This window comes from Saccopteryx leptura, chromosome 2 (genome assembly GCF_036850995.1).
Source record: "Saccopteryx leptura isolate mSacLep1 chromosome 2, mSacLep1_pri_phased_curated, whole genome shotgun sequence".
NCBI lineage: Eukaryota > Metazoa > Chordata > Mammalia > Chiroptera > Emballonuridae > Saccopteryx > Saccopteryx leptura.
The window spans coordinates 341,597,100-341,624,087 of record NC_089504.1 but is presented as its reverse complement, the minus strand read 5'-3'; the positions used below and the strand labels follow the sequence as shown (position 1 = coordinate 341,624,087).

The window sequence follows — 26,988 nt, the reverse complement described above, 5'->3', positions numbered from 1 at the left end:
CGGTTCAAAACCCTGGGCTTGCCTGGTCAAGGCACATATGGGAGTTGATGCTTCCAGCTCCTCCCCCCTTCTCTCTCTCTCTCTCTCCTCTCTCTCCCTCTCTGTCTCTCTCTCTCCCTCTCTCTGTCCTCTCTAAAAATGAATAAATAAAAAAATAAAAAATAAAACCTTTGCCAAAGGTCACACTACTTGCAGGCTACCATTTAGTAAATGTGTGCTTTTTTTTTTTTTTTTTTTTTTTAATTTTTCCGAAGTTAGAAGCAGGGAGGCAGTCAGACAGACTCCCGCATACGCCCGACCAGGATCCACCTGGCATTCCCACCAGGGGGCGATGCTCTGCCCATCTGGGGCATTGCTCCGTTGCAGCCAGAGCCATTCTAGCGCCTGAGGCAGAGGCCACAGAGCCATCCTCAGCGCCCGGACCATCTTTGCTCCAATGGAGCCTTGGCTGTGGAAGGGGAAGAGAGAGAGAAGAAGGAGAGGGGGAAGGGTGGAGAAGCAGATGGGCGCTTCTCCTGTGTGCCCTGGCCGGGAATCGAACCCATGACTTCCACACACCAGGCCGACGCTCTACCACTGAGCCAACCAGCCAGGGCCAGTAAATGTGTAGTTCTTACTGCCAGGCACAGTGCTGAGTTACTTACAGAAATTATTCTCATTAAATTCTCCCTATGATGACATGATAAGATATTCTTATTATCCCTGGTTAGTGATGAGAAAAATCGATTCAGGAAGGGTGGTTTACTTGCCCAAGACCGCACAACCAGCAGGTAGTCGAGGGAGGATTCACATGGCCGGCAAAAAAGCAGAACTGGAACTCAAATTCAATTCTGACCCTGGCCCAGGGCTCCTCCTCTCACACCTCAGGTTCTTGCTCCCTGTCAGCCTGGCTGAAACGATCAATGACCCTCAGGTAGGCCAGGATCCCTTTTACAGAAGTCGTTGGTAGCTATAAGCACCAGACGATGACCCTTCTTCCCCCGCCCTCCCCAGGGAGATTGGGATCAACTCGAGGTGGCAGGCTAGAGAAGCGGTCCGCAGGGCAGCGGCGGGCACCGGGCGAGGCCATACAGCCTGCGGAAGAGGCTCCAGGACCGCTGCGCCTTCTAGCCGCGGAGTGCGGTGGGTGGGGCCGGAGTGCCGGGCTCCCGCCCCTCTTCCCTCCCTTCCACCCTTGCCTTCTAGGTCCCCCGGCCGGCGACCCACTGAGCAGACACTGCCGGAGCTGGACGACCTCCGACCGGCTTCTTGCGAAGCGCCGCACAGGAGCGGCCCTGCGCGCGGAGTCCGGGCACTGGCGAACCCCTGGGACCTCCCCGCTGCGCCTGGACGCCGCAAAGCCCGAGCATCCGCGGAGCCCCAAGGACTGCTGACCGCCAGCGGGCTTCCCCACGCGCAGCAGCTCCACTTTCCCCTGTGCTCCGCCGAGGGAGCGGCGGCGAGATGGCCGCACGTGTGGGCCTCCTGCTACGCGCCTTGACACTGCTGCTGTGGGGCGGCCTGGACGCCCAGCTCGCGGAGCGCGTGGGCCAGGAGCTGCGCAGCAAGGCGGAGGTAAGGGGTGTGTGCCGCGCGGAGTGGGTCCGCGTGCCGCAGAGCCTCCAGAACTCTGCATTCAGACCACCCAGCTGTCCCATGTGAGCTGACAATGTGCAGTACCCTCCCCCTGTCCTCCACACCCTCTCACACATGCACACAAAGAACCTAGGGCAGCATTCTCCCCCTTGTCAGGGCTGGGACCACACAGGCACGCGCATCTGCACGGCTTTTCCCAGACCCTGGGAGGAGGGAGAGACAGATGGGACAGACAGGCAAGAGTTCAGAGTGGGAGCCCCTGCACCGCAATTTGGCACGGAGCCACGGAGCCCTCATCCCTAAACCCGGGAGACTTGGCAGCTTTTTCATCGAATGTCCCAAACCCCTCCCCGAGTGTCAAACACTGTGATGCCCCCACATTGGTACGATGGAGAAGGTACCATTAACTGGGCCTGGCACCGGTGACAGAACTGGCTTTCCTGGACCGGTGCTGCCACTGACCAGCTTGGGCAAATCAGTTCCCTAAGCGCAGAACTAGTTTCTTCAACTGTATAATGCATGAGAGTAGTATTCTACCCTCAAGAGTTCCTTCTGAGCAGCTTTAAACAGCGCTTCTGGACTGAACTTAAGAGAGGGGCAAGAAGGCCGAGATGAACCTTAAAGATTTCCCATATCATTTTCCTCCTTTGAACTCAACTGCTTGCTGTAAGTTACATAAGGGACACCTTTTTGTGAGTTGAGAGTGGGGGTAGACTTGGGACATCTATTTTTGAGATTAAGGTGATTGTAATAATACACCAGCATCATTTCTTTCTTCCTCAAAGAAGCATTTATATTTGTGTTCTTAGCTCTTCTCAGGAATAGGACTGGGGTTCTCCACGATTTTAAGGCAAAGAGATGCAAATAAGCTCTAAATTACTGAGCCCACCACTCCACCCTGAGACTCTTGCTCACCTAAGAGCATCATTCCTTAAAAAGAAAAAAGAAAAAAAAACAAAAGAGCCTCCTGCCTGCGGTAACACTGCCAGTTGAGAGCCTCTTGGGATCCTCCCACTGCCCTCCCCGGGAGAGGCAGGCTGAATCCCGGAAAGCCGAGGCCCTCTCTGAACCGCTCTTCCTTCTGTCAGCCAGCTCCTGTCCCTGCCCTGGAATACCTGGGAGTGACCCTGTCTCAACAAGGAGGTCCTTTCTCAAACTCTCTCACCCCCGCCCCTTCCAAGCACTGGTCATGGTCCCTTGCTCTGTACTCTCTGATTAAGGACATTTACAAATCACCCTTTCTCTGGATTTAGAATCTTACGACGTCAAGGGCAGAGTCCCTGTGGCCCCAGGAGAAAGCTTCTGTGTACCAAGCCAAGTCTTGTTAAGAGTCCCACCCCACTTCCCCCCAAGTCCAGGTCCCAGGCAGTCCTTGGCAGGAGAATAGAGACAATACCTCCGCCGCTCATGCCTGTGGTGGCCCCAGATGGGAGAATTTCATCGTGGGGTTACTCGGGAAATGTAATATCTAGCAGATTGAGTCTCTTTCAGACTATTTAACATAATGGGGGGAAGGGGATTTTTAACTCTGAAAATAAGAACTATTTTTAAAGCATAAAAAACCCTGGAAGTGTGTAATGGGTGTGTAGTGTCTCCATATGTCTATGCATGTACATACATAGGCCTATATGTGTAAATTGATATATGTGTGTCTGTCTGTCTATAGGTCTTTCTGTATATGGCCAATTGAATGGTCTTTAGTTTCAAACAGACCTGTGAGCAAACCATAGGTTTCACCTCTATAAACTTCATTTTTCCTCTCTGTTTGATGGGGGTTAATAGTATCTATTTCACAAGATTGTTGTGTGGTTTCATTGAGATCAGCACAGCCCCTAGCACATAGAAAGCAGGCTATAAAAGGAAGTTGCTCTCGATGTTGTGGCTAGTTATCTTTACCATTATTTTAGAGAACAGAGCTTCAGATTAAAGTCCTGGCTTAGTGATTAGATCTAAAACAATAATACAGGACAAAATATGTGAGGCAACTATTTTCAGCATTGGACAACGGAGAGCACAGGGCTGTAATTCCTGCGATGGGGTTGCAGTTACTATGGCTGCATTACACATTACCCTGAAACTGAGAAAAGTAAAACAACCATTTATTTTGTTCATAGATACTGTGGGTCAGAATTTCAAACAAAGCACATCAGGGCAGCTTGTCTCTGCTCTAAAGAATCTGGAGAGGTGGTATCACTTCTGGGGGAGCAGTCCCAAACCCCAGGAGGGAACAAGGACCCCACAATCAGAGGGAGGAGTGCTGAAGTCACATTGTCAGAGGAGCAGGGAAATGGGGAGTGTGGTCGTTTCGGGAAATACAACCATGCACAGGAGGGAATGCACGAAGTAAGCCCCGTGGTCACTCCAGTTCTTTGCTCAGGAACAATTCCCTGGCCTCAGCGCAGGGAGCTAGACCCCCGCAGGGCTTAGCAGTCCTACTGAGCTCAGGGGCAGAGGTCCGATTTCAGGGCACAGATGGAAAGAAATAATAAAAGCAAGCTGTGTGATCTTGTTATTTCCTTCACTTCTCCAGGCTGCAGTTTTCTTTACTGTAAAACAAGAGAGTTAATTCTCTCAAATGACTTTTAAGACTCTCTCTAGTGCGAACATTCTTTGGCTTTGAGTGTTTGTGTGCCTGTGCGTGTGTGTGCGTGTGCGTGCGTGTGTACATTTCATCAGTGTGTCCATGTCTGTCTGGGATGTGTCTGTGTTCCCGTGTCTCTGTGCGCATGCTTGTACCCTGATTGCATGGCAGTATGTGTCCCCTGTGTGCCAACAAAATAATAAAGCTGAGGGCTTTCCAGAGTGGGCTTTGCCTGGGAGGAGACTAACTGCTTACAAAGCTGCATTATGAACAAGTTCATTGTTGTCCACTTAGAAAAACTGGGGCCGCTCACAATATTAGTGAGTAGGAAGGGCCTCCACTGCTGAGTTGCAAGACTGAGAGTTAACGAATGACATCATCACCCTGGCCCCACTCCCGTTTCCAGCCAGGCCCTACACTGTTCTTGGGCGACACAAACTATCCCAAGGGATCTGACTACCATGTTTTGCTCAGACCTTCCTTAGAACCAGCAGGCAAGTATGTCTCGGCCCTGCCTTCCACTCGGTGGCCTGTGGATATCCGCACAGCTAGTCCTGTGAGCCGCACTACAAGGAGCTGGGGAGTTTGTTTCTCCAGGGAGACATCAGAGCTTCTGTGACTATCCACCCCAGACACACTGTCTGTTTCTCATACCCCAGAGCCATTCATTTGACTTTTTGTGAGTCAGAAACTCAGACGCCTGGGTGTGGAAGCTCAGCTCAGTGACTCATGGGTACAGGGTGAATAGAAGTACAGAAAAGGCCCTGAAGGGACCCAAAGGACCACAAGTTGGTGGGAAAGCAGTTGTCAAGCCAGCCCGAAAACCAGGACATCTAGTGAAAACTGCGTGGTGGAAGCAGGAACAGAAGAAGAGAGAGACAGGTGGACAACTGGGACAGCTCTTCCTAAGCCCAACCTCGGTTAGGGCATTCCTTTGTGCCTTAAACTGAGCCCCACAAACCTAGGGAAGAGCACGGTCCTTACAGCATGGTTATTTGCCATTAGAAAAAGCGCAAGATGGGGTCTGGATGGAGACTAACCAGATAATATTTTCCAACACCCTGAAGGACAGAAAATGAAAGGAGCAGGGAGTACAGTCAGAGGTAACTAGGTGACTCCAAGCAGCACTTTGTGAGTCTGAGACTAGGAACAAAGGAAAGGAAGAGAAGAAAGGGAGCCAGCCAGAGGGAAGGGCAAACCTTTGCCCAAATAATGGAGAGGGGCCAAGTCAGCCCTACCACCCTGAGGCCTTCAGCAGACCCCCGGGGCCAGAGAGCAAAAGCCAAGCATCCTGAAATCAGATGTTTGTCTCTGTGAAGGAACATGCTTCAGTCCTGTCGCACTCCTGCGGCTTGTCAGTCGGCAGGGCTGGGGTGTGATGGGAGGCGGCTTGTCAGACGGCAGGACTGGGTGTGATGGGGGGTGGCTTGTCAGACGGCAGGACTGGGTGTGATGGGAGGTGGCTTGTCAGACGGCAGGGCTGGGGTGTGATGAGGGGCGGCTTGTCAGACGGCAGGGCTGGGTGTGATGGGAGGTGGCTTGTCAGACGGCAGGGCTGGGGTGTGATGGGAGGCGGCTTGTCAGACGGCAGGGCTGGGTGTGATGGGAGGCGGCTTGTCAGACGGCAGGGCTGGGTGTGATGGGAGGCGGCTTGTCAGACGGCAGGGCTGGGTGTGATGGGAGGCGGTTTGTCAGACGGCAGGGCTGGGGTGTGATGGGAGGTGGCTTGTCAGACGGCAGGGTTGGGGTGTGATGGGGGGCGGCTTGTCAGACGGCAGGGCTGGGGTGTGATGGGGGGCGGCTTGTCAGACGGCAGGGTTGGGGTGTGATGGGGGGCGGCTTGTCAGACGGCAGGGCTGGGGTGTGATGGGAGGCGGCTTGTCAGACGGCAGGGCTGGGGTGTGATGGGAGGCGGGATCCCAGCCTCTGCTGAAAGCCAAGTCCAAGGCCGCAGCAGCTTCTTGCTTCTGCTCTGCCCCTGAACCTGCTTGCAGAGGACATAGAAGGGAACCATTTAGAGAGGGCCTCGGTTTTGCATTTTTCTTCTGTGAGAGCTGTCTCCCCGGTGGGGAGAGCAGCTTGGCCCCCGCTCCTGCAGTTTTAAACCTCCAAGTTGCTTGTTTAAATGTGAAGTAAACCATCCTGAATCAGTGCCAGAAGATTCAGACTCACATACTGGTTCTGTCACTCACTAAGACCCTTGCGCAAGACACTGCACTCCCCTGAGACTTACTTTTCTCATCTTTAAAATGGGAATAACAACACCATTTCTGCCTGTGTTCTTGGAAGGTGACTGTGAAGCTCAAGGTGTAACTCCAGCGAAAGCTCTACAGTAGTCAAGAGCTCCCTGTGCTTCTGGTTACCCAAAACATTGTTATTTATGGGACATGCAAGGCAAAACCCCAACTACCATCCCTTGCATCTTGACTTGGCTAATAATGCAAAAGGTCTATTGAATAATGAACGCAGTCAGATGGAGTCACTAATGAAAAATACTGAAATTATCCTGGAACATAGATGAGATGGAATAAATCATAGGTAAAGCACCTTGGTTTCTGTTTGAGCTTGCCATTTTGCAGTATTTGAATTCCTGGTTTCAGCTGTGGAAATTCTTTGATATGGAGAGTGAAACAGCCTCTCTGTGGACGTGAGACTGGAAGCCAGCATCTCCTAGACTTCCAGCAATAAAGTTTTGTGATTGAAGAGGGAAAAAATAATATTTTTGATGGGACAATTATCATAAAGCTTTCCCAAAGCATCTTCTTACTGGATTTTCACAATGCTCCTGTGAGAAACACAAACAGTATTCTTACCCCCATTTTATACTTTGGGGCACAGAGAAGTTAAGTAACTTTGTCATCAGGTAATCAGTAGCAGAAGCAAGGCTACAATAATAGACAGACCTGGAATGCATCTGGGCTCTAATGCACCCTCCTGGTTCTACAGAAGAAGAAAGGCAGGCCCAGAGAGGCACAGGACTTGCCTAAGGACACATAGCTAGCAGTAGCCCCAGGAATAAAACTCAAGACACTCAGGACTCTTGCCCTGCCAGGCCAGTGACTCCGAGTTCCTGACTCAGGCCTGGATTCATTTTGCTGCACCTTATTGCTAGTCTTGCCCTGCTTAGAGAAGGCCAGAATTGCCCCTTCCCTCGGGCGTTAAATGGGCTGGGCTCTGCACACCCTCCTGGGACGAGTCAGGACAGATGCAGGGCTAGAACCCCCAGAGTTCTGATTCTTCTCAACTTTCTGGGACCTAGGGAGAACCAGTTTTGTTTTCTTTGAATACCCCAGCCACTCCCAGGGCTTTTCAGAGCTGACTCCCCTGGGGAGTGGTCCCAGCCACCACCAAATGGGTAAGGCAGGTTGGCACTAGGTTTAGGCCCAAGCGGGACACAGCCCTCCGGCTTTCTCTCCACTCAGCTGAAGCCTTGGCTGGACTCGCCAGGAGAGACTAGGTGGGGAACAGGGAAGAGAAAAACCTGGTGTTTGAATTGCAAGGCAGAGAGGAGCAGCCCAGGTGTTGCTTCCATGGAGGGGGACAGGGAGACCATGGGTACAGCTCAGAGAGTCCCTGAGAGGACACAGGCCCCCAGGAAAACTGCACCCGGGAAGGGAAATGACTTCTCCAAGGTGGTTAGTGTCAAACTAAGATGAGACAAGAGCTGCCTCAGTCCTGCCTTTTCTCCTGGGAGCCCTTTGCCACACTGTCCCTTGCCCCACTGTGGGGCAGATAAAATATATTTATATTATGCTCACTTTGTTAAAGATAGTGCTGCCCACATGGGAGGCCATCGCCCAGGTGATATTAATGTGTGTTGGGGGTGGGCTGTGGGCAGGCAGGATCCTTGTATCCTGGGGCTTGTTTTTTTTTGTATTTTTCTGAAGCTGGAAACGGGGAGAGACAGTCAGACAGACTCCTGCATGCGCCCGACTGGGATCCACCCGGCACGCCCACCAGGGGTGAAGCTCTTCCCACCAGGGGGCGATGCTCTGCCCCTCCTGGGCGTCGCTCTGCCGCAACCAGAGCCACTCTAGCGCCTGGGGCAGAGGCCGAGGAGCCATCCCCAGCGCCCAGGACATCCTTGCTCCAATGGAGCCTCGGCTGTGGGAGGGGAAGAGAGAGACAGAGAGGAAGGAGGGGGTGGGGGTGGAGAAGCAAATGGGCGCTTCTCCTATGTGCCCTGGCCGGGAATCAAACCCGGGTCCCCCGCACGCCAGGTCGACGCTCTACCGCTGAGCCAACCGGCCAGGGCCCTGGGGCTTGGTTTTAGGACTAAGCCTTTCCCACCCTTTTTGATGTGGGGTGGTGCAATCCCATCATGCCTCAGATAAGTGACTTTGTATCAGAGACTTCCCTATTTGTATATTGGATTAAAAGTTTGGATTTCTACACTATAAAGAGGGGCAGACCGGGAGCTTGCTCTCTCTCTCGGTTCCTGAGATTAGCATTAGAGAGGAGAGCAGAGAAGGGCCACATGGAGGAGGCCAGGAGAAGCAGCCAAGATGGTGGAGTGCTGAGTGAGAAGCCAGTCTGTGCAGAGTTTGTGCAGGGAGAAGGAAGGAGATGGGGAACAGAGGTGAATAAGTCTGGTAAGCTAGAAACTTTTGATTCTAGGAAACTCGGATAAAGTCAGTAGCTTTGTGAGCACTGAATGTGAGTGGGTTTTGGAACCCAGTGTGTTTTTACTTGCCCATGGGTGCAAGCTAGGATTAAAGCTAATGGCCCACTAATCTTGGCTCCATTGTTTCATTACTGTCTGTCCGAATCTAATGCGAACCTGCATGGGCCAGGCTGCTGTGATGGTGGCTGCGGCTACTGGCTTTACACCCACACACCTGCTCCGAAGCAGACAGGGGTGTCTCTCTCATTTGTGCAGGGGATACCGAGGCACGGCACATGGGCTCACAGGGAGGCTTTAGGACAGCTCCAGGAGCAGAAGTCGCTCAAACCGTGCCTCCTCCTTACCGGGGACACAGGTCTGCCCCCTTCAACAGAACTTTAGAGCACTCAACCCTGACAATATTAAGGGGATCCTTCCTTGATTGAAAAAAAAAAATTTTTAATTATAGGTATATTAAACATAAAATAAATAGTAGGGAGTTCTTAAGTCCTGATAATGTCCATAATAACACTTCAGTGCTTTTATGGAAATATAAAATGTCAAATTCTTTAAAATTTTTTTCTCATTCTTATGGTGTCTCTTGCCTGGTGTCGTGAACACGTGCTCACTGCTTCCCAGGAATTCAGCCATGCCGTGCAACCCAAAGGGTCCCAGTGATGAGTCAGGAGGAAGATCCAGGACTTACCCTCTCATGGACCCCTGAAAAAGACCTGCACCCCCACCCTGCCCTCCACCTCATCTTGCCTGCCAAAGAGCTAGGCACAGGCCCAGTCAGGAAACAGGAGACGCCGCTAGTCAATTTCCACTCCCTCCTCCCCCTCTGTCCAAGGCTTCAGTTCCCGAACTGGAGCCAACTCCCTGATAAGGGCTAGGTGGGTTTGGGGGGCGGGGCCAGGGAGTGCCAGCCTGTGGGCCTATGACCCAGTCTCTCCCAAATCCCTCACTCAGCAAAGTGCTTCTAGGAGGACATTAACTCCCTGTCTTCCCTTAAAAAGCCACTCTCTTCATCCTCATCAGGGGGGAGGGGGGAGGCAAGGAAGAGAGCCAGGCACCTGGTAGGAGTGAGGCGATTCTGGGATAGAGCACCTGAATTGGGAACAGAGATGTAACCTCCTTATTCAAAGCAGTTCTCATCTTCCAGATGGGTTGCATTCCAAAAGTCTGTTATTAATTTTCCCTGAGTGACTCTATTAGACCAACTGTTTATTGAGCATTTACTACGTTCCAGACACTATGCTGGATGTGCATTGCTTTATTGAATCCTTCTGAGAATCCTGTGGGAATTACTCTTGTTCTCACATTGTGAGTGAGGAAATGGAGGCACAGAGAGGTTAAGTAATTTGTCTATGGCCACCCAGCCAGGTCAGGGTTGAGAAAAAAAATCCTGGATTCCAAGCCTGGTGGCTATTCCATGATGCCACACTATTTTGAGCAGTAAATAGTCTTCCAGATTAAGCCACTAGAAGAACTCCTTTAATCCATTATGCATCCCAAAATAGTGTAAAAGGGCAAAGGGAAAAAGAAAAACAACGGTGCTGAAATTCTAATAAATTAGTGTAGAAAAACAATAAAACGACCTGGGTTTCCCATATGGTTTCCTTATGGAAAAGGGCTTTGTTGAGAAGAGGACATGGAGGTCGGTAACGAGTCGGTAACGATGGAGGAAAATCCTCAAAGAGGAGGCTGGATACTTGCAAAGGGTTGGCAGCTTGCCATCCTGGCTCAGTGTCCAGTTTCATTCCCATTCTGTGCCTTTTTCTTTCTTTCTTTTTCTTTTTTTTGTGGCAGAGACAGAGAGAGTCAGAGATAGGGACAGACAGACAGGAAGGGAGAGAAATGAGAAACATCAATTCTTTGTTGCGGCTCCTTAGTTGTTCATTGATTGATTTCTCATATGTATGTGCCTTGACCAGGGGGCTACAGCAGACTGAGTGACCCCTTGCTCGAGCCAACGATCTTGAGCTCAAGCTGGTGAGCTTTGCTCAAACCAGATGAGCCCGCACTCAAGCTGGCGACCTCAGGGTCTCGAACCTGGGTCCTCTACATCCCAGTCTGACGCTCTATCCACTGTGCCACGTCCTGGTCAAGCATTCTGTGCCTTTTTCTTGGGCAACAGCTATAATTGGAGTTGAGTTAAGAAACACAGCAAAGAAAAGCAAGAGAGCAAGGAAGACAGAAAATTATTTATTGGTAACACAGCAAGGAGGGGTAAAAATGAAGAGACAGTGTGTGTTTTGTATGAGAATTAAGCAGCTGAGGTGACATTTTAAAGAATCCACTCCTGTGGCTTTATCAGTGAAAGGAGCCAGGGACATTGATTCCCCTCAGTGTAGGACTGGTGATAGGTTAGGACAATGAGTCACACACTTATCTCCACTGGGTTCCAAGAACTTGTCCATTGAAAGAGCAGCTTCTAGGTAAGTGAGGGCAGGCAGTGAGCAAAGGGCATCTGGGGGCTGGGATGCTGTTGTTCCACTGACTTCCCTGGAGGGGCCCATCCAGACCCGCAGCCCACATGACTGACATACTGAAGATTCCACTTCTCTGAGCTCCGGGATCACACAGCCAGCGCCACTTGACATCATCAGAGTTCATCTGATTGCACCACCCACGTCTGTTCCTCCTTCAGGCTTCCTCACACAGTAAATGCATCCAAGTCTTCCAAGAAAAAATTAGGAGCCATCCTGCATTCCTCCCTTTCTTCCATTCCCCACAATTAATCCATCATGAAGACGAAAATAAAATTCACATTTCCTACCCTGGCTGACAGTCCGAGCCTCTCTCTCTGACGTCTCACATGCCCGGCTGCCTCATGGTACTCCAGCCTGCCTTCTGTTCCTTAAACATGCAAAGTCATTCCTAGCTCAGCTCTTACATTTATACTCCCTCCTTCCAGAACCCCCATTCCCTATTGCTTTAGGACGTAGGTCAAATATCAGCTCTTCAGAGGGTCCTTCCCTGACCTCCTGATTTTAAGTTTCTAGGTTATTCTTAATCACATCACCTGGTTTCTTTTCTTTATAGCATCACACTCTCCTTTATTTACTTGTCATCTGTGCTTTTATTTATTATTTGTTGGTTTGTTTGTTTGTGACAGAGAAAAGGACAGATAGGGACAGACAGGCAGGAAGGGAGAGAGATTAGAAGCATAAATTCTTCATTGAGCCTGAGACAGGAAGGGAGAGAGATTAGAGGCATAAATTCTTTCATTGATTGCTTTCTATGTGCCCTTGACTGGGGGGCTGTCACTGTGCCCGCCACCCCTTGCTCAAGCGAGCAACCTTGGGCTAAAGCCAGCGATCTTGGGCTTCAAGCCAGAGACCAAGGGGTCATGTTTATGATCCTACACTCAAACCAGTGACCACGCGCTTAAGCTGGTGAGCCCGCACTCAAGCTGGCAACCTCGGGGTTTTGAACCTGGGTCCTCTGCATCCCAGTCCGACGCTCTATCCACTGCGCCACCTCCTGGTCAGGCTCATCTGTGCTTTTATTGTCTGTCTCTGTCCACAAGTGTACATATAGGTTCCTTTAGGGGTGTCTTGTTGACCATTGCACCTGGTAGGGTATCTAGCACATTGCATGAATTTTCAAACAAATGAGTGAAAGAAACTTGCAAATTTTTAAATTCAAAATTACTTCCCTAGAGAGTTAAGTTTTCATATAAACCATAGGGTTGAAGGTAAGGGCATCTGTTGTTCTTGAGCTTTAAATATATCTGCATTTAGGGGGAAGAGAATTGTTTAAGAAGTAGCCAGAATTAGAGAATAAATTTCCAATCCACGCTTGGCAGAGCCTGCAGGTAATCAGCTCAACTCCTAATCAATATGGAGGAATTTCCTCGAGAGATATGTCAGGAACAGAGTTGAGGCATATGAATAGTGTATATTTACATAAAATTGTAACAACTACTCTATATGGAGGCCCTACTAGATGACGGGCACTGTGCTAAGTAGTTTATATTTACTATTGTGATTAATTCTTTCTTTCACACACACAAAATAAACAACTAGTAAAGCAGGTACTATTTCTAAGCCCATGTTATAATTCAGAAACCAGTAGTTTAGAGAAGTAGCTTGCTAACTGGGATTTACACCCAGACCAGCCTGACTCCAGAGCCCATAACTCTACTGTCCACTCTATTGCTATCTTCCTGACAATGCCATGAGATACTTAGAGTTGGGACTGCTTGGCCAGTTTTAGAAATAAGGAAGCTGCCTGACCTGTGGTGGTGCAGTGGGTAAAGCGTCGACCTGGAACGCTGAGGTCACTGGTTAGAAACCCTGGGCTTGCCCGGTCGAGGCATGTATGAGAAGTAACTACTACAGGTTGATACTTCCTGCTCCTCTCCCACCCCCTTTCTCTATCGCCTCTAAAATCAATAAATAAAAATCTTTTAAAAAGAAAAGAAGAAAGGAAGGAAGGAGGGAAGGAAGGAAGGAAGGAAGGAAGGAAGGAAGGAAGGAAGGAAGGAAGGAAGGAAAGAAAGAAGGAAGGAAGGAAAAGAAAGAAGGAAGAAGGAAAAAGAAGGAAGGAAGGAAAGGAGGAAGGAAGGAAAGAAGGAAGGAAAAGAAAGAAAGAAGAAAGAAAGAAAGAAAGAAAGAAAGAAAGAAAGAAAGAAAGAAAGAAAGAAAGAAAGAAAGAAAGAGGGAAAGCTAAGGTGCAGAAATATTTAGGTTGGTGCCTGGGACTAAGCACAGTTCCTTCTGACTTTGATCCCAGGAGTCTTTCTGCTCTAGCTCACCTTGCTGGGACAAGGAGTGAGACCAGGCATGATGTAGGTGGCATGGGCGCTTGGAAACCAAGGAAGGGAGAGGCTGCCACACAGTGAGAGAAAAGCTGACATTCCTCTCTCCCCCAGGCGTTTCTGGAGAGATATGGCTATCTCAATGAACAGGTCCCCAAAGCTCCCTCCTCCACACGGTTCAGCAATGCCATCAGGTAGGATGGAGGGGCGTGGAGGTCTGGGGGTGCTGGGGTGTAAGCTGGGGTCCCTTCATCCATCCCAGGGGAAGGCTGGCCCACAACGTGTGTCCAGGGGGCCATGCTCCATGTTCCTTGCCTCCCCAGCCCCAGCCTCCTGCAGTCCCCAAGGAAGCTCCCTGCCCTCACCCCTGCCACCACCCTCCCTTTGTGGTCCTTTATCTCTATTCCTCCTGACAGGGAGTTCCAGTGGGTGTCCCAGCTGCCCATCAGTGGCGTGCTGGACCCTGCCACCCTGCGCCAGATGACTCAGCCCCGCTGTGGGGTTGCAGATACTGACAGTCAGGCAGCCTGGACTGAGAGAGTCAGCGCCTTGTTTGCTGGACGTCGGGCCAAAATGAGGCGTAAGAAACGCTTTGCAAAGCAAGGTGAGCACTGTGACAATCTAGCTAGGATTCCCAGTACCCTGAAGCCCCATGGCCAGGAAAAGGGCTCAACCTTTGCACCGGGCTTTGCCAGGAACCTCTTCCCTACAGCAGGGGAGGGGCCACCATGAACAAACAGGACCTCTCCGACTTGAGGACCATGTTTGTGAACTTTAAATCAGAATTACACCTATGTTGATGAATTTTCATTGTACAGGTATTTTCCAGAGCCAATCCAATCAAATCCACCTAATTCCTTGATCAATCTGCTATGCAGGGCAGTTAAACTGTTGCCAACTTTTTTTATGATTATTATTATTTGACTGGAGTTATTGTCATCAGAATCGTTTCTTTTTTGTAAGAATTATTCAACAAAGATGTGATTCATCGGTCAGCTTGATTTTGTCCCTAGCACATTTTTTTTAACAGTTTTATTGAAATGTAAGTCACCTACCATACAATTTACCCACCGAAAGTGTTCAATCCAGTGGCTTTTGGTGTATTTGCAGACTTGTGCAACCATCACCACAGTCATTTCAGAACATTTTCATCCCCTCAAAGTGAAAGCCCATGTCTGTTAGCAGCCATTCCCCCTCGCCCCGCCTCCAGCTCCTGGCAACCACTAATCTGCTTTCGGTCTCTGTGGATTTGCCTGTTCTGAACATTTCATCATAGCACATTTTACACATTACAGTTCCTGCTGTGGTGATTTAGTTCTTTTTTTTTTTCTTCTTTTCTCTTCCTTTTCCTCCTTTTTTGGCTAAATCCAATCTTCCAGGGTCAAGTGTTACTGGCCTAAGATTTGTGAAGATTTTATTTCCTCTGGCAGTTCTTCATCAATAACATGTTTTGCAGTGTGTGATTTTACCATCTCGATTGTTTTTGCTAGTCTGATTTTTCTCTGATCAATGTTTACAATTTTCAAGATGTCTAACAAGATGAGGTTGTTTAGTCAGCTTTTCATCTGTAATTAATTGCACCATGAGCCCTTTGGGCTACTGCATCTTTGAATTTGCGATGAACTGCTTTTAGTGACAATATGCATTATGAACGGGACAGAGGCACCTGGTTTGTTTCTATTTCTTAGCTAACCCAGAAGGAAATTGTGGGCATTTCCCCATAGCTGTTGGAGGACGACTGTTTCCTGGTGTTTGCCAATCCAGTTCCGCTGTGCCGACCAGCCACTCTGGGTCCCCAGGACTGCCCCCGGTGTCTGGGCGGCAGAGCAGGAGGACGAGGCATGAGCACGGAGGGCCTGGGAGAGCAGGAAGAGAACATCCTTGGAGCTGCGGCTCTGGGTTCAACTGTGTGGCCTGAGCAGGGTCACTTTGCTCGGTTGTCTCATGGGAGACACAAGTCCCCTCATGCAAAGGGGACATGAGCCCTGATAACCAAGGGGGAGGGGCCTGTGAGAATACAGCAGAAAGCAGGGTAGCCCAGGCACAGTGTCAGCAGTGACACTGCCAAGCCAGATTTCATGGAGAATTGGGACGCTGCCTCCTGCACCTTCAGGGCATTAGCTGAGCACCCAGGATGCTTGCTTCTAGCAATAGCTCAGCTTCTCATGCCCCCAGGGAGGCTGATGGCGTCTCTGTCTGTCACTGTCCAATTTAGAGCATCCCTTTTAGACAGAGATTTGGGCTAAGGGACCTGGTGGCTTCACCCCACCAGCCTCGCCCCAGGTCACTGTCTGAGCCTGACCCCGCCGGGTTCAGACAGCGGTGGCTGTGTTAGACAGAGAACTTCCCTGTTGGTCACACCACGGCCACAGCAGCTCCACTTCCTTCACCTCCTGGGGGGGATGTTCCCTAGAAAGAAGTTGTGGGCTTGGCAGACACTGAGCACTTCCTATGCCGTAGGAAAGAAAATGTAAGAACAACAGTTAACACTTACTGAGCTTTTACGATGTGCCTAACACAGCTATAAATAGATGAGCTCTCCTAACAACTCTGTGGGATGGATACCACTATTACCCTCATAGACAGATGAGCAAACCCACGGACAAAGAGCTTAGGCAACTTTCCCCGGGCCAGACAGCCCCAGTGTAGCCACGCCTTCTTGTCGCTGGGAGTATTAAGCAAGGTTCCAGATGTGGAAAACCCCAGAATATGGGTAGGTGCTTAAAAGCTGACGGGGATGCCTCTGCCAGTGACTTTCCTTTATGGTGAATGCTGAGCGGAAGCAGCCGGACTCCCAGGTAGGGTTGCCACGTAAAATACCGGATTCCCAGCTGGGTTTCAATTTCAGATCAATCACAAACAATTGCTTTGTTTTTACATACTTACACTAAAAAAAAAACCCAAAAAACAAAACTTGTCATTTATCTGAAATTAAAATTTAGCCAGGCAGTCTATATTCCTATTTGCTAAACCTGGCCACCTCATTCCACCTCTGATCTGAACCTGCCCCACTCTGCGCCTGCTGGGCTGATTTCCAAACACCCCCTCCCACCCCACTCTGCCCCTCACAGAGCTGTGGGGTGGGGAGCACAGGGTTGGAAACAGGGTGGAAAAATGAGAAGGAAGGCCTGGCCATTTGGCTCAGTGGTAGAGCGTCGGCCTGGCATGTGGAAGTCCTAGGTTCAATTCCTGGCCAGGGCACTCAGGAGAAGCTACCATCTGCTTCTCCACCCTTCCCCCTCTCCTTTCTCTCTATCTCTCTCTTCCCCTCCCGCAGCCAAGGCTCTATTGGAGCAAAGTTGGCCCCAGCGCTAAGGATGGCTCCATGGCCTCTGATTGCTGCGGAGCAATGCCCCAGAGGGGCTGAGCATCACTCCCTGGTAGGCATGCCTGGTGGATCCTGGTGGGGCGCATGCGGGAGTCTGTCTGTCTGCCTCCCTCCCCCCACACACACTTCTCACTTTGGAAAAATGCAAAAAAAAAAAAAAAAAAAAAAAAAAAAGAAAAAAAAAGAAAACAGGAGAAGGGAATGGACACTTATCACTCAGCAGGTGCCAGGCAGCTTCGGGTTGCTATTTCGTCTCCACCATGAAGTAAGTCTCACCAACCCTACTTTGCAAATATGGAAACTGAAGCTTGGGGGAGTTCTATAATTTGTTCCGTTAGGTTGTAAGTAAAGGTACTGAGATTCCAACCCTTGTTCTTTCCACAGTAGCAGCTGCCTGTTGGGAGTCAGGCCTCCAGCCTGAGGCCTCCCCAAGCAAGGGCTCTGGCTCTCCTCCCTCCCCATCTCTTTTCCTTTCTTCTTCCCTTTTGGATTTTAGATCAAGGGTGTGGGGGGTGTAGTGCCAGGTGCTCCTGTGTCTGGAGATCGCCATGGAAACCAGGCCTGTTCAGCCAGGAGTTCGGGATGGGGCCTGAAGCAGCCAGCCTGCTCCAAGGACACAAATCTGGAAGAAGACAGGGGACAGGCTCGGGCTGCTGGCCGATGCGCCTTCCTTCCTCGCAGGCGCACCAACAACCTACCACCCTGCTCTCCACCCGAGGAAAATTAGTCATTTTCCCTCAACTCCTGCTCTTACTTGTTCTATTTCCTCCCTCTTCTCCTCCCCCCACCCCACACAATTTCACAGAGGATTTTTATCCTGCGACAGCTATCACCTTCACTGGCAACCCAGAGTGAGAACTGCCCACCCTCCCTGTTTCCTGCCCTTGGAGTGAGGGGCACACCTAGATGCAAACAGGCTGAAGGAGCTGCCTCATAGTTTTCTAGGAGCTTGAGGGTCAGGATGCCGAGGGGGAGTCTGGGAGCTGGTTTCCCGCAGCAGGTGGGAAAGAGCCCAGTGCAGCCAGATCAGGCCCAGTGGAGACTTACAGTGCACTAGGCCCACTGAAGACTTAGAGTGCACTAGGCCCACTGAAGACTTACAATGCACTAGGAGTGTCAGCCACAGCGCCTCTGGATGCCAGGCCTCCCCTCCCTTCCAATCCTTCCCTCTTCCCTCCCTGAGGGCTGGCCCCTGGCTGGGAGGGGTTGGGTGACTGCCAGGCCAAACAGGCCCGGGGAGGCAGCATTGCCTTGAAAGGAACTTGGCTCAGGAGCAGGAGAAGGGACATTCCCTTCCCCGACTTCCACGGGGGAGGGGGAGAGGGAAAGGGTGCTCAGAACCTCTGCTCTCCAAGACCCTACATTCCAACCTGAGGATTTTAGCTCTTGCCGAGTCCCTGCTTTGACCCCCAGGAGTGATGTTTAGGCAAATATATAAGCGCTGAGTCTTAGCAGACGAGCCTGCTTATCTGTGCGGTATAGTGAAAATGCTCCTACTCACTCAGTCTGTGACCCTGGGGGTGTTTCCTCCCCTGGTCTCATAGCTTCAAAATAGAGGAGAGGTTGAAGAAGGAGCTGGCTGAACTTCCACGACTTCGCTCCTCTTGCCTGGTTCAAGCGAGGACCTCCCTAGAGCAAAGGGGCAGGCGGCCTGAAGCTTCCGCTGCCCCTCCAGGCCGAGAGGGGGCTGTGCTCACCTGCCTGGCCTCCTAGCAGTCAGGCCTGTCTTGCCCACTTATCACCCATGCCCCAGGGATTTTGTCCCTTTGGGAAATTGAGGCCTAAAAGACAACCTGATTCTTTTGTGCTCCTGAGCCCAGGAGTCCCGCCTCCAAGCTCTGTCTTCCATTTGGTATCACAGTCTCGGTCCCTGAGCTTGCAGGGCCCAGAAAGCCCATGAAAAAAACAACTACCTTGGAATATGGGCCTTCAGAGCATCCTCGTCCTGGGTGTGTGGGGAGCTGCGGCTGGACCCAGACTAGCTGAACTGGGGCTCGGGGAGGGGCCCGAGTCTCCGGCCTCAGGGAGGAATCGTGGTCTGGCAAAGGAATAGAAACACTTAACTAAGTGGAGATGGAAAAATTTCTCTAGTCAGTGACAAAACACACCCTTTGTTCTTATTTGTTTTCACCTCAGAGCTCTCCAGAGTCCCTGAGGAAGTGAGGGGGAGGGCCAGGGGTCAAGGAAAGACCTCGAATAAATGGGTCTTGTGGCCACTTCTCAGGCCAGGCCCCAGGCACTAGAAAGGGAGGTGGCAGGAGGGTGTGTGAGGGGTGGAGAGGAGGGAGGGGTGAGGGGGGCAGGCAGGGCGGTGACCGGGGCGCCCCCCACGCACACACACACAGTAGGCAGGGGCTGGGAACCGCTGCAGGCACCAGGCCCAGAGTGACCTTCAGGCCCCGTTCAGACTGTGGGGAAGAGGACTCCGGACCCAGGGCCCTTCTGATGGGGGTTTTCCCTGGGCAGAGGCTGCCTCTCTCCCATCGCACTTTGAAGGAGGATGTAGCTTGTCCAAGGTCCTAAGGGACCTCCTTAGGCCAATCCAGTAGCCTGGGGACTCTCCGTGGCAAGGGTAGTCCCATCTGTCTGACAGCAGTGTCTCCCCAGCTATGAGGGGCTTTCCAGGGCAAGTGCTACGTCTTCCCCACCAGATCGGGGACTCCCTGGGGAGGGGCTTAGCTCTCTACCCTCTGTGCTCCTGGGGACCAGTCCCTGACTCTGGTGTGGTCTCTCTGGGCGGCAGGCAGCAAGTGGTACAAGCAGCACCTCTCCTACCGCCTGGTGAACTGGCCCCAGCACCTGCCGGAGCCGGCAGTTCGGGGGGCCGTGCGTGCCGCCTTCCAGCTGTGGAGCAACGTCTCAGCGCTGGAGTTCTGGGAGGCCCCAGCCACCGGCCCTGCTGACATCCGGCTCACCTTCTTCCAAGGGGACCACAACGATGGGCTGAGCAACGCCTTCGATGGCCCAGGTGCTAACAGAGCCTCTCTCCCACAAGGCAGGAGGGGAACCCAGTTAGGAGAGGGTGTCTGTGGAGGGCAATGGAGCATTCACTCTCCCTGTGGCCTTGGCCAAGCCGTATCCCCTCACAGAAAACCCTCAGTCTCCTCATCTGTCAAACGGGAACAGTGGTCCCTGCTCTATTATGTGCCACATGGCTGTTGGGATGGTCAGAGAAGATTCCGCATGGAAAGTGCTTTGCAAACTAAAAAATATTATCCATTCTGGAAGAATCTTCAGAGGTCCTGTCCTCCATCCCTTCCCTGCCCCTAGATAAGCCCGTGCCTCTCTTGTTTTCCTGGAGTGGATGTTCTCCAGACTAAGGTCCTAAAAACATCTAGAGGCCACCACTACCCTACTACTGCCCTCCCCAAGCCACTGTCACAGTCACTGCCTCAAAGCAAGAGGCACCTGCCACCTGCCACAGAAGCACTTCATACACCCATAGCCCAGACAGTTCTGTTTGCCTTCAACCTATAGGCTTCTGGCTGCAATTTAAACTACTCTCCTCCCAGTCTGCCCAACACTGGTCTCCAGACCTGAATGCAGGCTATCTAGGTATCCTCCTAATCCTGCCTGCTAAGGAGTAAGGGTCAGACCTCTTCAGGTGGGGACTTAAGCCCTTGTGCGGTCTGGGAACCTGGGCCCTTGCTCCCTTGCATTCTCAATCATTCCTTCAAGCCCTCTCAGAGCAAAGCCACTTCCAGGCCCTGCTGCTGGGACCAAATCAGGGCTGGGAGAAATCTAAACATTTTGAGAATCCACATGTAGGATATACATGTGCTTCCAGGTAACTCATTTCACCCATGATATCTACATGAGATGTTTATATCCATCCCCACATGGAGTCTGGTAGCTAAGACAGCACTGGGCTGGGAGTCAGCTCTCTGATGTGGGACAGGTGCTTTATCTTTTTTAGTCAAAAACCTGTCCATCTGTCTCCCAAGATTATTGTGAGAGTTGAATGGAAAGGCTAACATTGCTTGAAACAGTTCAAAGCACATTCCAAACAGGAGGCATGCATTCTTCCTACACCTGGCTGACGCTGCATGCCCCATGAGGCTCTCCTATAATGTTAGCCTCCCGACCTTTGTCAGTCTCAGATGGCCTGGGTTCCAAGAAGGCAACACTGGAAGGACCCTCAACAGCCTTCTAGGCTAACATTATCACAGTGCAGTTTGCTGACCACTGCCCCTGCAGAAAGTGAATTGCCAGGTTAGGGCCCTGGAAATCGCATGACTGGTAAGCTCCATCTGGGACACACTACACACTTGAGGATCATTGATCCAGCCCAAGTCCTTCTGCTCACTCCTATTGCAAGCAGACAGAGACCGGGGTGGGGGGTGGGGGTGGGGCTGGGCCCTGACTTCTGAAGGGCCCTGCAAAACTCCAACTTGACACTTTTTTCTAATGGAAGAGGCCCAATATCTTCTGCACCTGGGGCCTCAACCAACCTTCATCTGCCTTGCCCAGCACCCAGACCAAGAAACATTACCAACACTCCAGATAGTTCTATCTTGCTCCTTTTTGGGGTTAACCACTGTACCTAGTTCTAAATATTTCAGAAAATAATGGCTATGTAGCATTTATTATATGCTAGGCATCGAGTATGTGTAACATACACAAACACATCCTTTTTTTTAGCTCTCAAAGAAACCCTGTGAGGAACCACCTCATTATCATCACCCCTGTTTTCAGATCAGGAGAGTATAAGGCACAGAGGAGTTAAGATACTTGCCCAAGGTCACACAGTTAGTAAATGGTAAAACCAGGATTGGAACCCAGGCAGCTTAACCTCATGCTGTATGTACACCACGCTGCCTTTTAGCGTCCATACCCAATAGCCTCGTTGTGTTCACTGCTCCGCCCTTCAACTTCGGCCAGACTTAATTAGGAAATTATGCAGCAGCAAACAGCCGCACACACCTCAATGGCATTTGACTGCGTGTCGGGCAGTGAGAACCTGGGGGCGTCGCGGGCGGTGGCTTCCCCCTGACCCTCCGCGCCGCCTGCAGGGGGCGCCCTGGCGCACGCCTTTCTGCCCCGCCGTGGCGAAGCGCACTTCGACCAAGACGAGCGCTGGTCCCTGAACCGCCGCCGCGGGCGCAACCTGTTCGTGGTACTGGCGCACGAAATCGGCCACACGCTCGGCCTGAGCCACTCGCCCGCGCCGCGCGCGCTCATGGCGCCCTACTACAAGAGGCTGGGCCGCGACGCGCTGCTCAGCTGGGACGACGTGCTGGCCGTGCAGAGCCTGTATGGTGAGCCCCCGGCCGTGCCCCTCGCCCCCGCCCCTTGCCTGCATTGCTCGGGTACCGGCTCCTCAAATTGGATCCCCCATCCTAAACGCAGAAATCTGGCCTTCCCTGTCCCGGGTACTTCCAAATCCTCAGGCACTCCTGAAATCTGAAAAGCCGAGCTTCTGCACCCCGCGTGCTTGCCCTCTTATCAATCCCAACGAATTTTTGTGCAAAGTCTTTTGCATTCCAATTCCTGATTCCTGCCCAGCCTCGGCCTGGCAGTTCCTCTCCCAGCCGGCCCCATCACCCAGCCTCAATCTTCAGTCCGCCTCTTCCCCCATCCCAGACCCCAGAGCCCTCATTCTTGCTCCCAGCCGTGCTTCCTATCTATGCCCCACCTCCCCTATCCATGACGCCGATTCCCACTCCCCTCCCCCCATGCTTGGGCTCTGCCTGGCGGTACACTCAGATTGCCTCCAGAATCAATTGGCCAGCGCTGCTGCCCAGGGACCTACCTGGGCTGTCTCCCACAGAGTGCATGGTATAGTGGGCACAGCCAGGAGCCCTGGGTTCAAGTCTCTGTTCCATTCCTAATTAGTAGTTCTTAGGCAAAGCATTTTCCCTCTGAAAGCCTTCAGTTTTACCTTCTAAGACAATGGATAATAGAGGCCCTGCTTACCTCACAAGGTTGTTGAACTAGTGAATATGAACATGCTTTGTAGCCCAAGAAACCTAAATGTAGTAACAGCTGCTATTTCATGAGTGTCTACCACAGTCCAGGCACTCAACATCCCCACACAACACACTCATGAGGTAAGTATCTTTTTGTCCGCAGATGAGGAAAATGAGGACAAGAGAGGACAGGTGACTTGTCCAAGGTCACACAGGTAGGAAGTTGCAGGCCAGGATTCAGGAGCTGGCCAAATCCTAAGCTTTTTGGACTCTGCCTCACTCTTATAAGTGAAGTATGGTGATGTAATTATTTCAAATAGAAAGTGTGCTCAGGGGTCTCCAGAGCTGGAGTTCAAGGTGGGGGGGTATAAATGATAAAATCCAGAAATCCCAAGCCACAAGGATTGTGCAAGGTAGCAAGCACACGCCAAGCAGAGCACTGCTTCCTCCTGCACACTTTCTATTATGCTGGAAATAACACAGCTTGGGCCCTGAACTCTGCCTTCATGCCTCAGCTTTGTCCAGGACTCAGAGACGAGTCCCTTCTGCACTTCTTAGTCCCAAACCCTTGTTTGGTCCCCATTTCAATTTTAACTCAGTCGGTGCCTTTCCCTGACTGATGAGAGAGAGGGCTTCTGAGGCCAGTGCTATGGTTAAAACCAACAACCAAGGACAGCTGTTACCCCCTATCCCTGCTCTCCGTCCCTGCCCCTTACATCAGATCATTGTGAAAGCACCAAGGGGGAGGTCTTGAGCCCTCAACACCCCCTCAAGCATTGTGCATTCTTTCCTCTTCCCCTTCTCCATGCAGGGAAGCCTCAGGGGGGCTCTGCGGCCACCCAGCTCCCGGGAAAGCTGTTCACTGACTTTGAGGCCTGGGACACCCACAGACCCCAGGAAAGGCGCCCCGAAACCCAGGGTCCTAAATATTGCCATTCTCCCTTTGATGCCATCACTGTAGGTAAGGTGGCCCCTCCCACGCCTTGCTTCCTTCTTCTCTCCTCCCCCACGTTTCCAGGGGTCTCCAGAGCTGGAGTTCAAGGTGGGGGGGGGTATAAATGATAAAATCCAGAAATCCCAAGCCACAAGGATTGTGCAAGGTAGCAAGCACACGCCAAGCAGAGCACTGCTTCCTCCTGCACCCTTTCTATTCCGCCCCAACTGTGCACGCTGCATCCTCTCTGGCCAGTTTGGGAACTGGGTCTAGGAATGCACCTTCTCTAGAAGGAAGGCAGGAGGTGGATGGTCACCGCTCAACTCTTTGTCTCCCTGGGCAGATGAGCAACAGCGACTGTACATTTTTCAAGGGAGTCACTTCTGGGAGGTGACAGCTGATGGCAATGTCTCCGAGCCCCGCCTACTGCAGGAAAGGTGGGTGGGGCTGCCCCCCAACATTGAGGCTGCCGCAGTGTCATTAGAGAACGGAGACTTCTACTTCTTCAAAGGTACCAACCCTGGGGCAGATGAGAAAATTGAGACCTAGAGAGCAAAGGTGCACAAACTCAAAAGAAGGGAAACATCTCAACTCCAATCCAAACCTGTGACATGGGAAAGTCTACCAGGAGGTTCCTTTAGTGGTGGATTGGGGTCAAGGTTGTCCTGGAGAGGGAGGCTGGGAGTTTCAGAGAGGACTCTAGAGGGAAGCCAAGGACCACTCTTGAGATCTGCAATTCAGCAGAAAGTTGTACCTTCCTTGGAGTCCTGGAGTGAGGTTGGGCATGTCAACTCTTGGAGCTTGAATTTCTTGGAGAAAACTATCCCTCAGGTTAGTTGGGGAAGGAGGAGGAAAAGAACATAATGTCTGACAGTGTGCAGTATATTACTCCAGGAAACAGTTCATTCATTCAACAAATACTGAGTGCCTTCTATGCCGTCAGACATGGTTGGAGGTGTTGGGGTACAGTAGTGAAGAAAACAAAACTCCAGGTGCTCCGAGAACCATTGTAGTAATGGCAGTGAAGAAAGCCCCTGGCCTTCTCTGGAGTCTTTCCCTCACCCTGAGAGGGACCCTGCTACCCAGGGAGGGGGTAGATATGTTCCTGTAGGGCTGTCTGCCCTCTGCTGACACCTGCTGGAAGTCCAGGCCACAACAGTCCCTCTCCTACTGTTTTAACTAAATGTATTAGAATGATTCATTTTATCACAGATACTAACCACCTTGAGCTCCAACACAGGGAAGAGGGGTATGGCGGGACAGAGTTGGGGTGGAGGACCGAAGGGTGAGAACTACCAGCTCACCCTGGCTCTCTCAATGCCCCCCAGGGAGTCGATGCTGGAGGTTTCGGGGACCCAAGCCCATGTGGGGTTCTCTACAGCTGTGCCGGGCAGGGGGCCTGCCTCGCCACCCCGATGCGGCCCTCTTCTTTCCTCCTCTGAGCCGTCTCGTCCTCTTCAAGGGTGCCCGCTATTATGTGCTGGCCCAAGAAGGACTGCAGGTGGAGCCCTACTACCCCCGAGGCCTGCAGGACTGGGGTGGTGTCCCTGAAGAGGTCAGCGGTGCCCTGCCCCAGCCGGATGGCTCCATTATCTTCTTCAGAGATGACCGCTACTGGCACCTCGACCAGGCCAAACTACGGGTGACTGCCTCGGGCCGCTGGGTGACAGAGCTGCCCTGGATGGGCTGCTGGCATGTCAACTCAGGGGGCGCCCTGTTCTGAAGGCACCCCACCTCATAGTAAACTTTTGATGCTCTCATGGCCAACGTGTGTCCCAAAGGCAGACTCTGTCTTGGAAGCCTGGAGCCTCCCTGCAGAAGGCCCAGCAGAGAAGTTTGTCTGCATTTGTTCCCTGAAAAATGTGGCATTACTTTGGTGCTGTCCCCAACAGCATGGAAGTGAGGCTGGATCAATCCCAGAAGAAGCCAGAAAGGGTCCCAGACCCTGCAGACTTCTTCCCAAGGACTCTTTCCTCCCCAAGCCTCGCGGATTTCATTTCTTCTGCTAAGGTGCGGTTCCCGTCTATGAGGCGGCATTCCTGGGCCACCAGGGAGGATGCAAATCTCTGCAGAGTTTGGGAACACTTTACAAAACTGCCACCTTCCCCTCAGGACCTTCTGGCTCAATTCTTGGAGAACTGTGTCATATTTAATCAGAGGGCCTCCTCCTCCAGGAAGCCTGGAGGGTTGGGTACAAGGGTCTCCAACCTGAGGCCCTGAAGGGGGTCAGGACCCAGAGCAAGAGGGAGACTGATGCAGTCCTGCTGGACCCCAGCTTTTTGTGGAGGCTGGAATAAAGGTGCCCCCAGCTGGTGGCCTAGAAGCACAAATCAACCTTCCTTGGAATAGTTTCCAGTGAGAGCAGGTGGGCACGGATGCTGGATAGGCGGGGACGATATTCTTCTGACAACCCAGAACCAGCAGGCTGTGTGTGTGTGTGTGTGTGTGTGTGTGTGTGTGTGTGTGTATGTGTGTGTGTGTGTGTGTGTGTGTGAGAGAGAGAGAGAGAGAGAGAGAGAGAGAGAGAGAGAGAGAGAGAGAGAGATGGCGAGAGGGGCGCTGCCTCAATATTCTTCTGACAACCCAGAACCAGCAGGCTGTGTGTGTGTGTGTGTGTGTGTGTGTGTGTGTGTGTGTGTATGATGGCTAGAGGGGGGCTGCCTCTCCTCAAAAAACTAAATGTCGGGCCCTGGCCGGTTGGCTCAGCGGTAGAGCGTCGGCCTAGCGTGCGGAGGACCCGGGTTCGATTCCCGGCCAGGGCACACAGGAGAAGCGCCCATTTGCTTCTCTACCCCTCCGCCGCGCTTTCCTCTCTGTCTCTCTCTTCCCCTCTGGCAGCCAAGGCTCCACTGGAGCAAAGATGGCCCGGGCGCTGGGGATGGCTCTGTGGCCGCTGCCTCAGGCGCCAGAGTGGCTCTGGTCGCAACATGGCGACGCCCAGGATGGGCAGAGCATCGCCCCCTGGTGGGCAGAGCGTTGCCCCATGGTGGGCGTGCCGGGTGGATCCCGGTCGGGCGCATGCGGGAGTCTGTCTGACTGTCTCTCCCTGTTTCCAGCTTCAGAAAAAGGAAAAAAAAAAAAAAAGGAAAAAAAAACAAAAACTAAATGTCATCCTGACCTGTGGTGGTGCAGTGGATAAAGCGTTGATCTGGAAATGCTGGGGTCGCCGGTTCAAAACCCTGGGCTTGCCTGGTCAAGGCACATATGGGAGTTAATGCTTCCAGCTCCTCCCCCGTCTCTCCTCTCTCTCTCTCTCTCCTCTCTAAAATGAATAAAATAAAAATTAAAATTTT

At 51.8% G+C, this 26,988-nt stretch overlaps 1 protein-coding gene across 1 annotated transcript; it reads left to right on the top strand.

The window, feature by feature from the left end:
- The first annotated feature begins 1,057 nt into the window (after positions 1-1,057).
- On the top strand, positions 1,058-26,163 carry MMP28 (matrix metallopeptidase 28). The gene is made up of 8 exons (XM_066363879.1): positions 1,058-1,554; positions 13,639-13,718; positions 13,941-14,128; positions 19,596-19,820; positions 21,865-22,110; positions 23,573-23,722; positions 24,039-24,206; positions 25,024-26,163. Exons 1-8 carry the CDS (start codon positions 1,444-1,446, stop codon positions 25,416-25,418), a joined length of 1,563 nt encoding a protein of 520 aa, XP_066219976.1. The 5' UTR covers positions 1,058-1,443; the 3' UTR covers positions 25,419-26,163.
- The last annotated feature ends 825 nt before the right edge of the window (positions 26,164-26,988 follow it).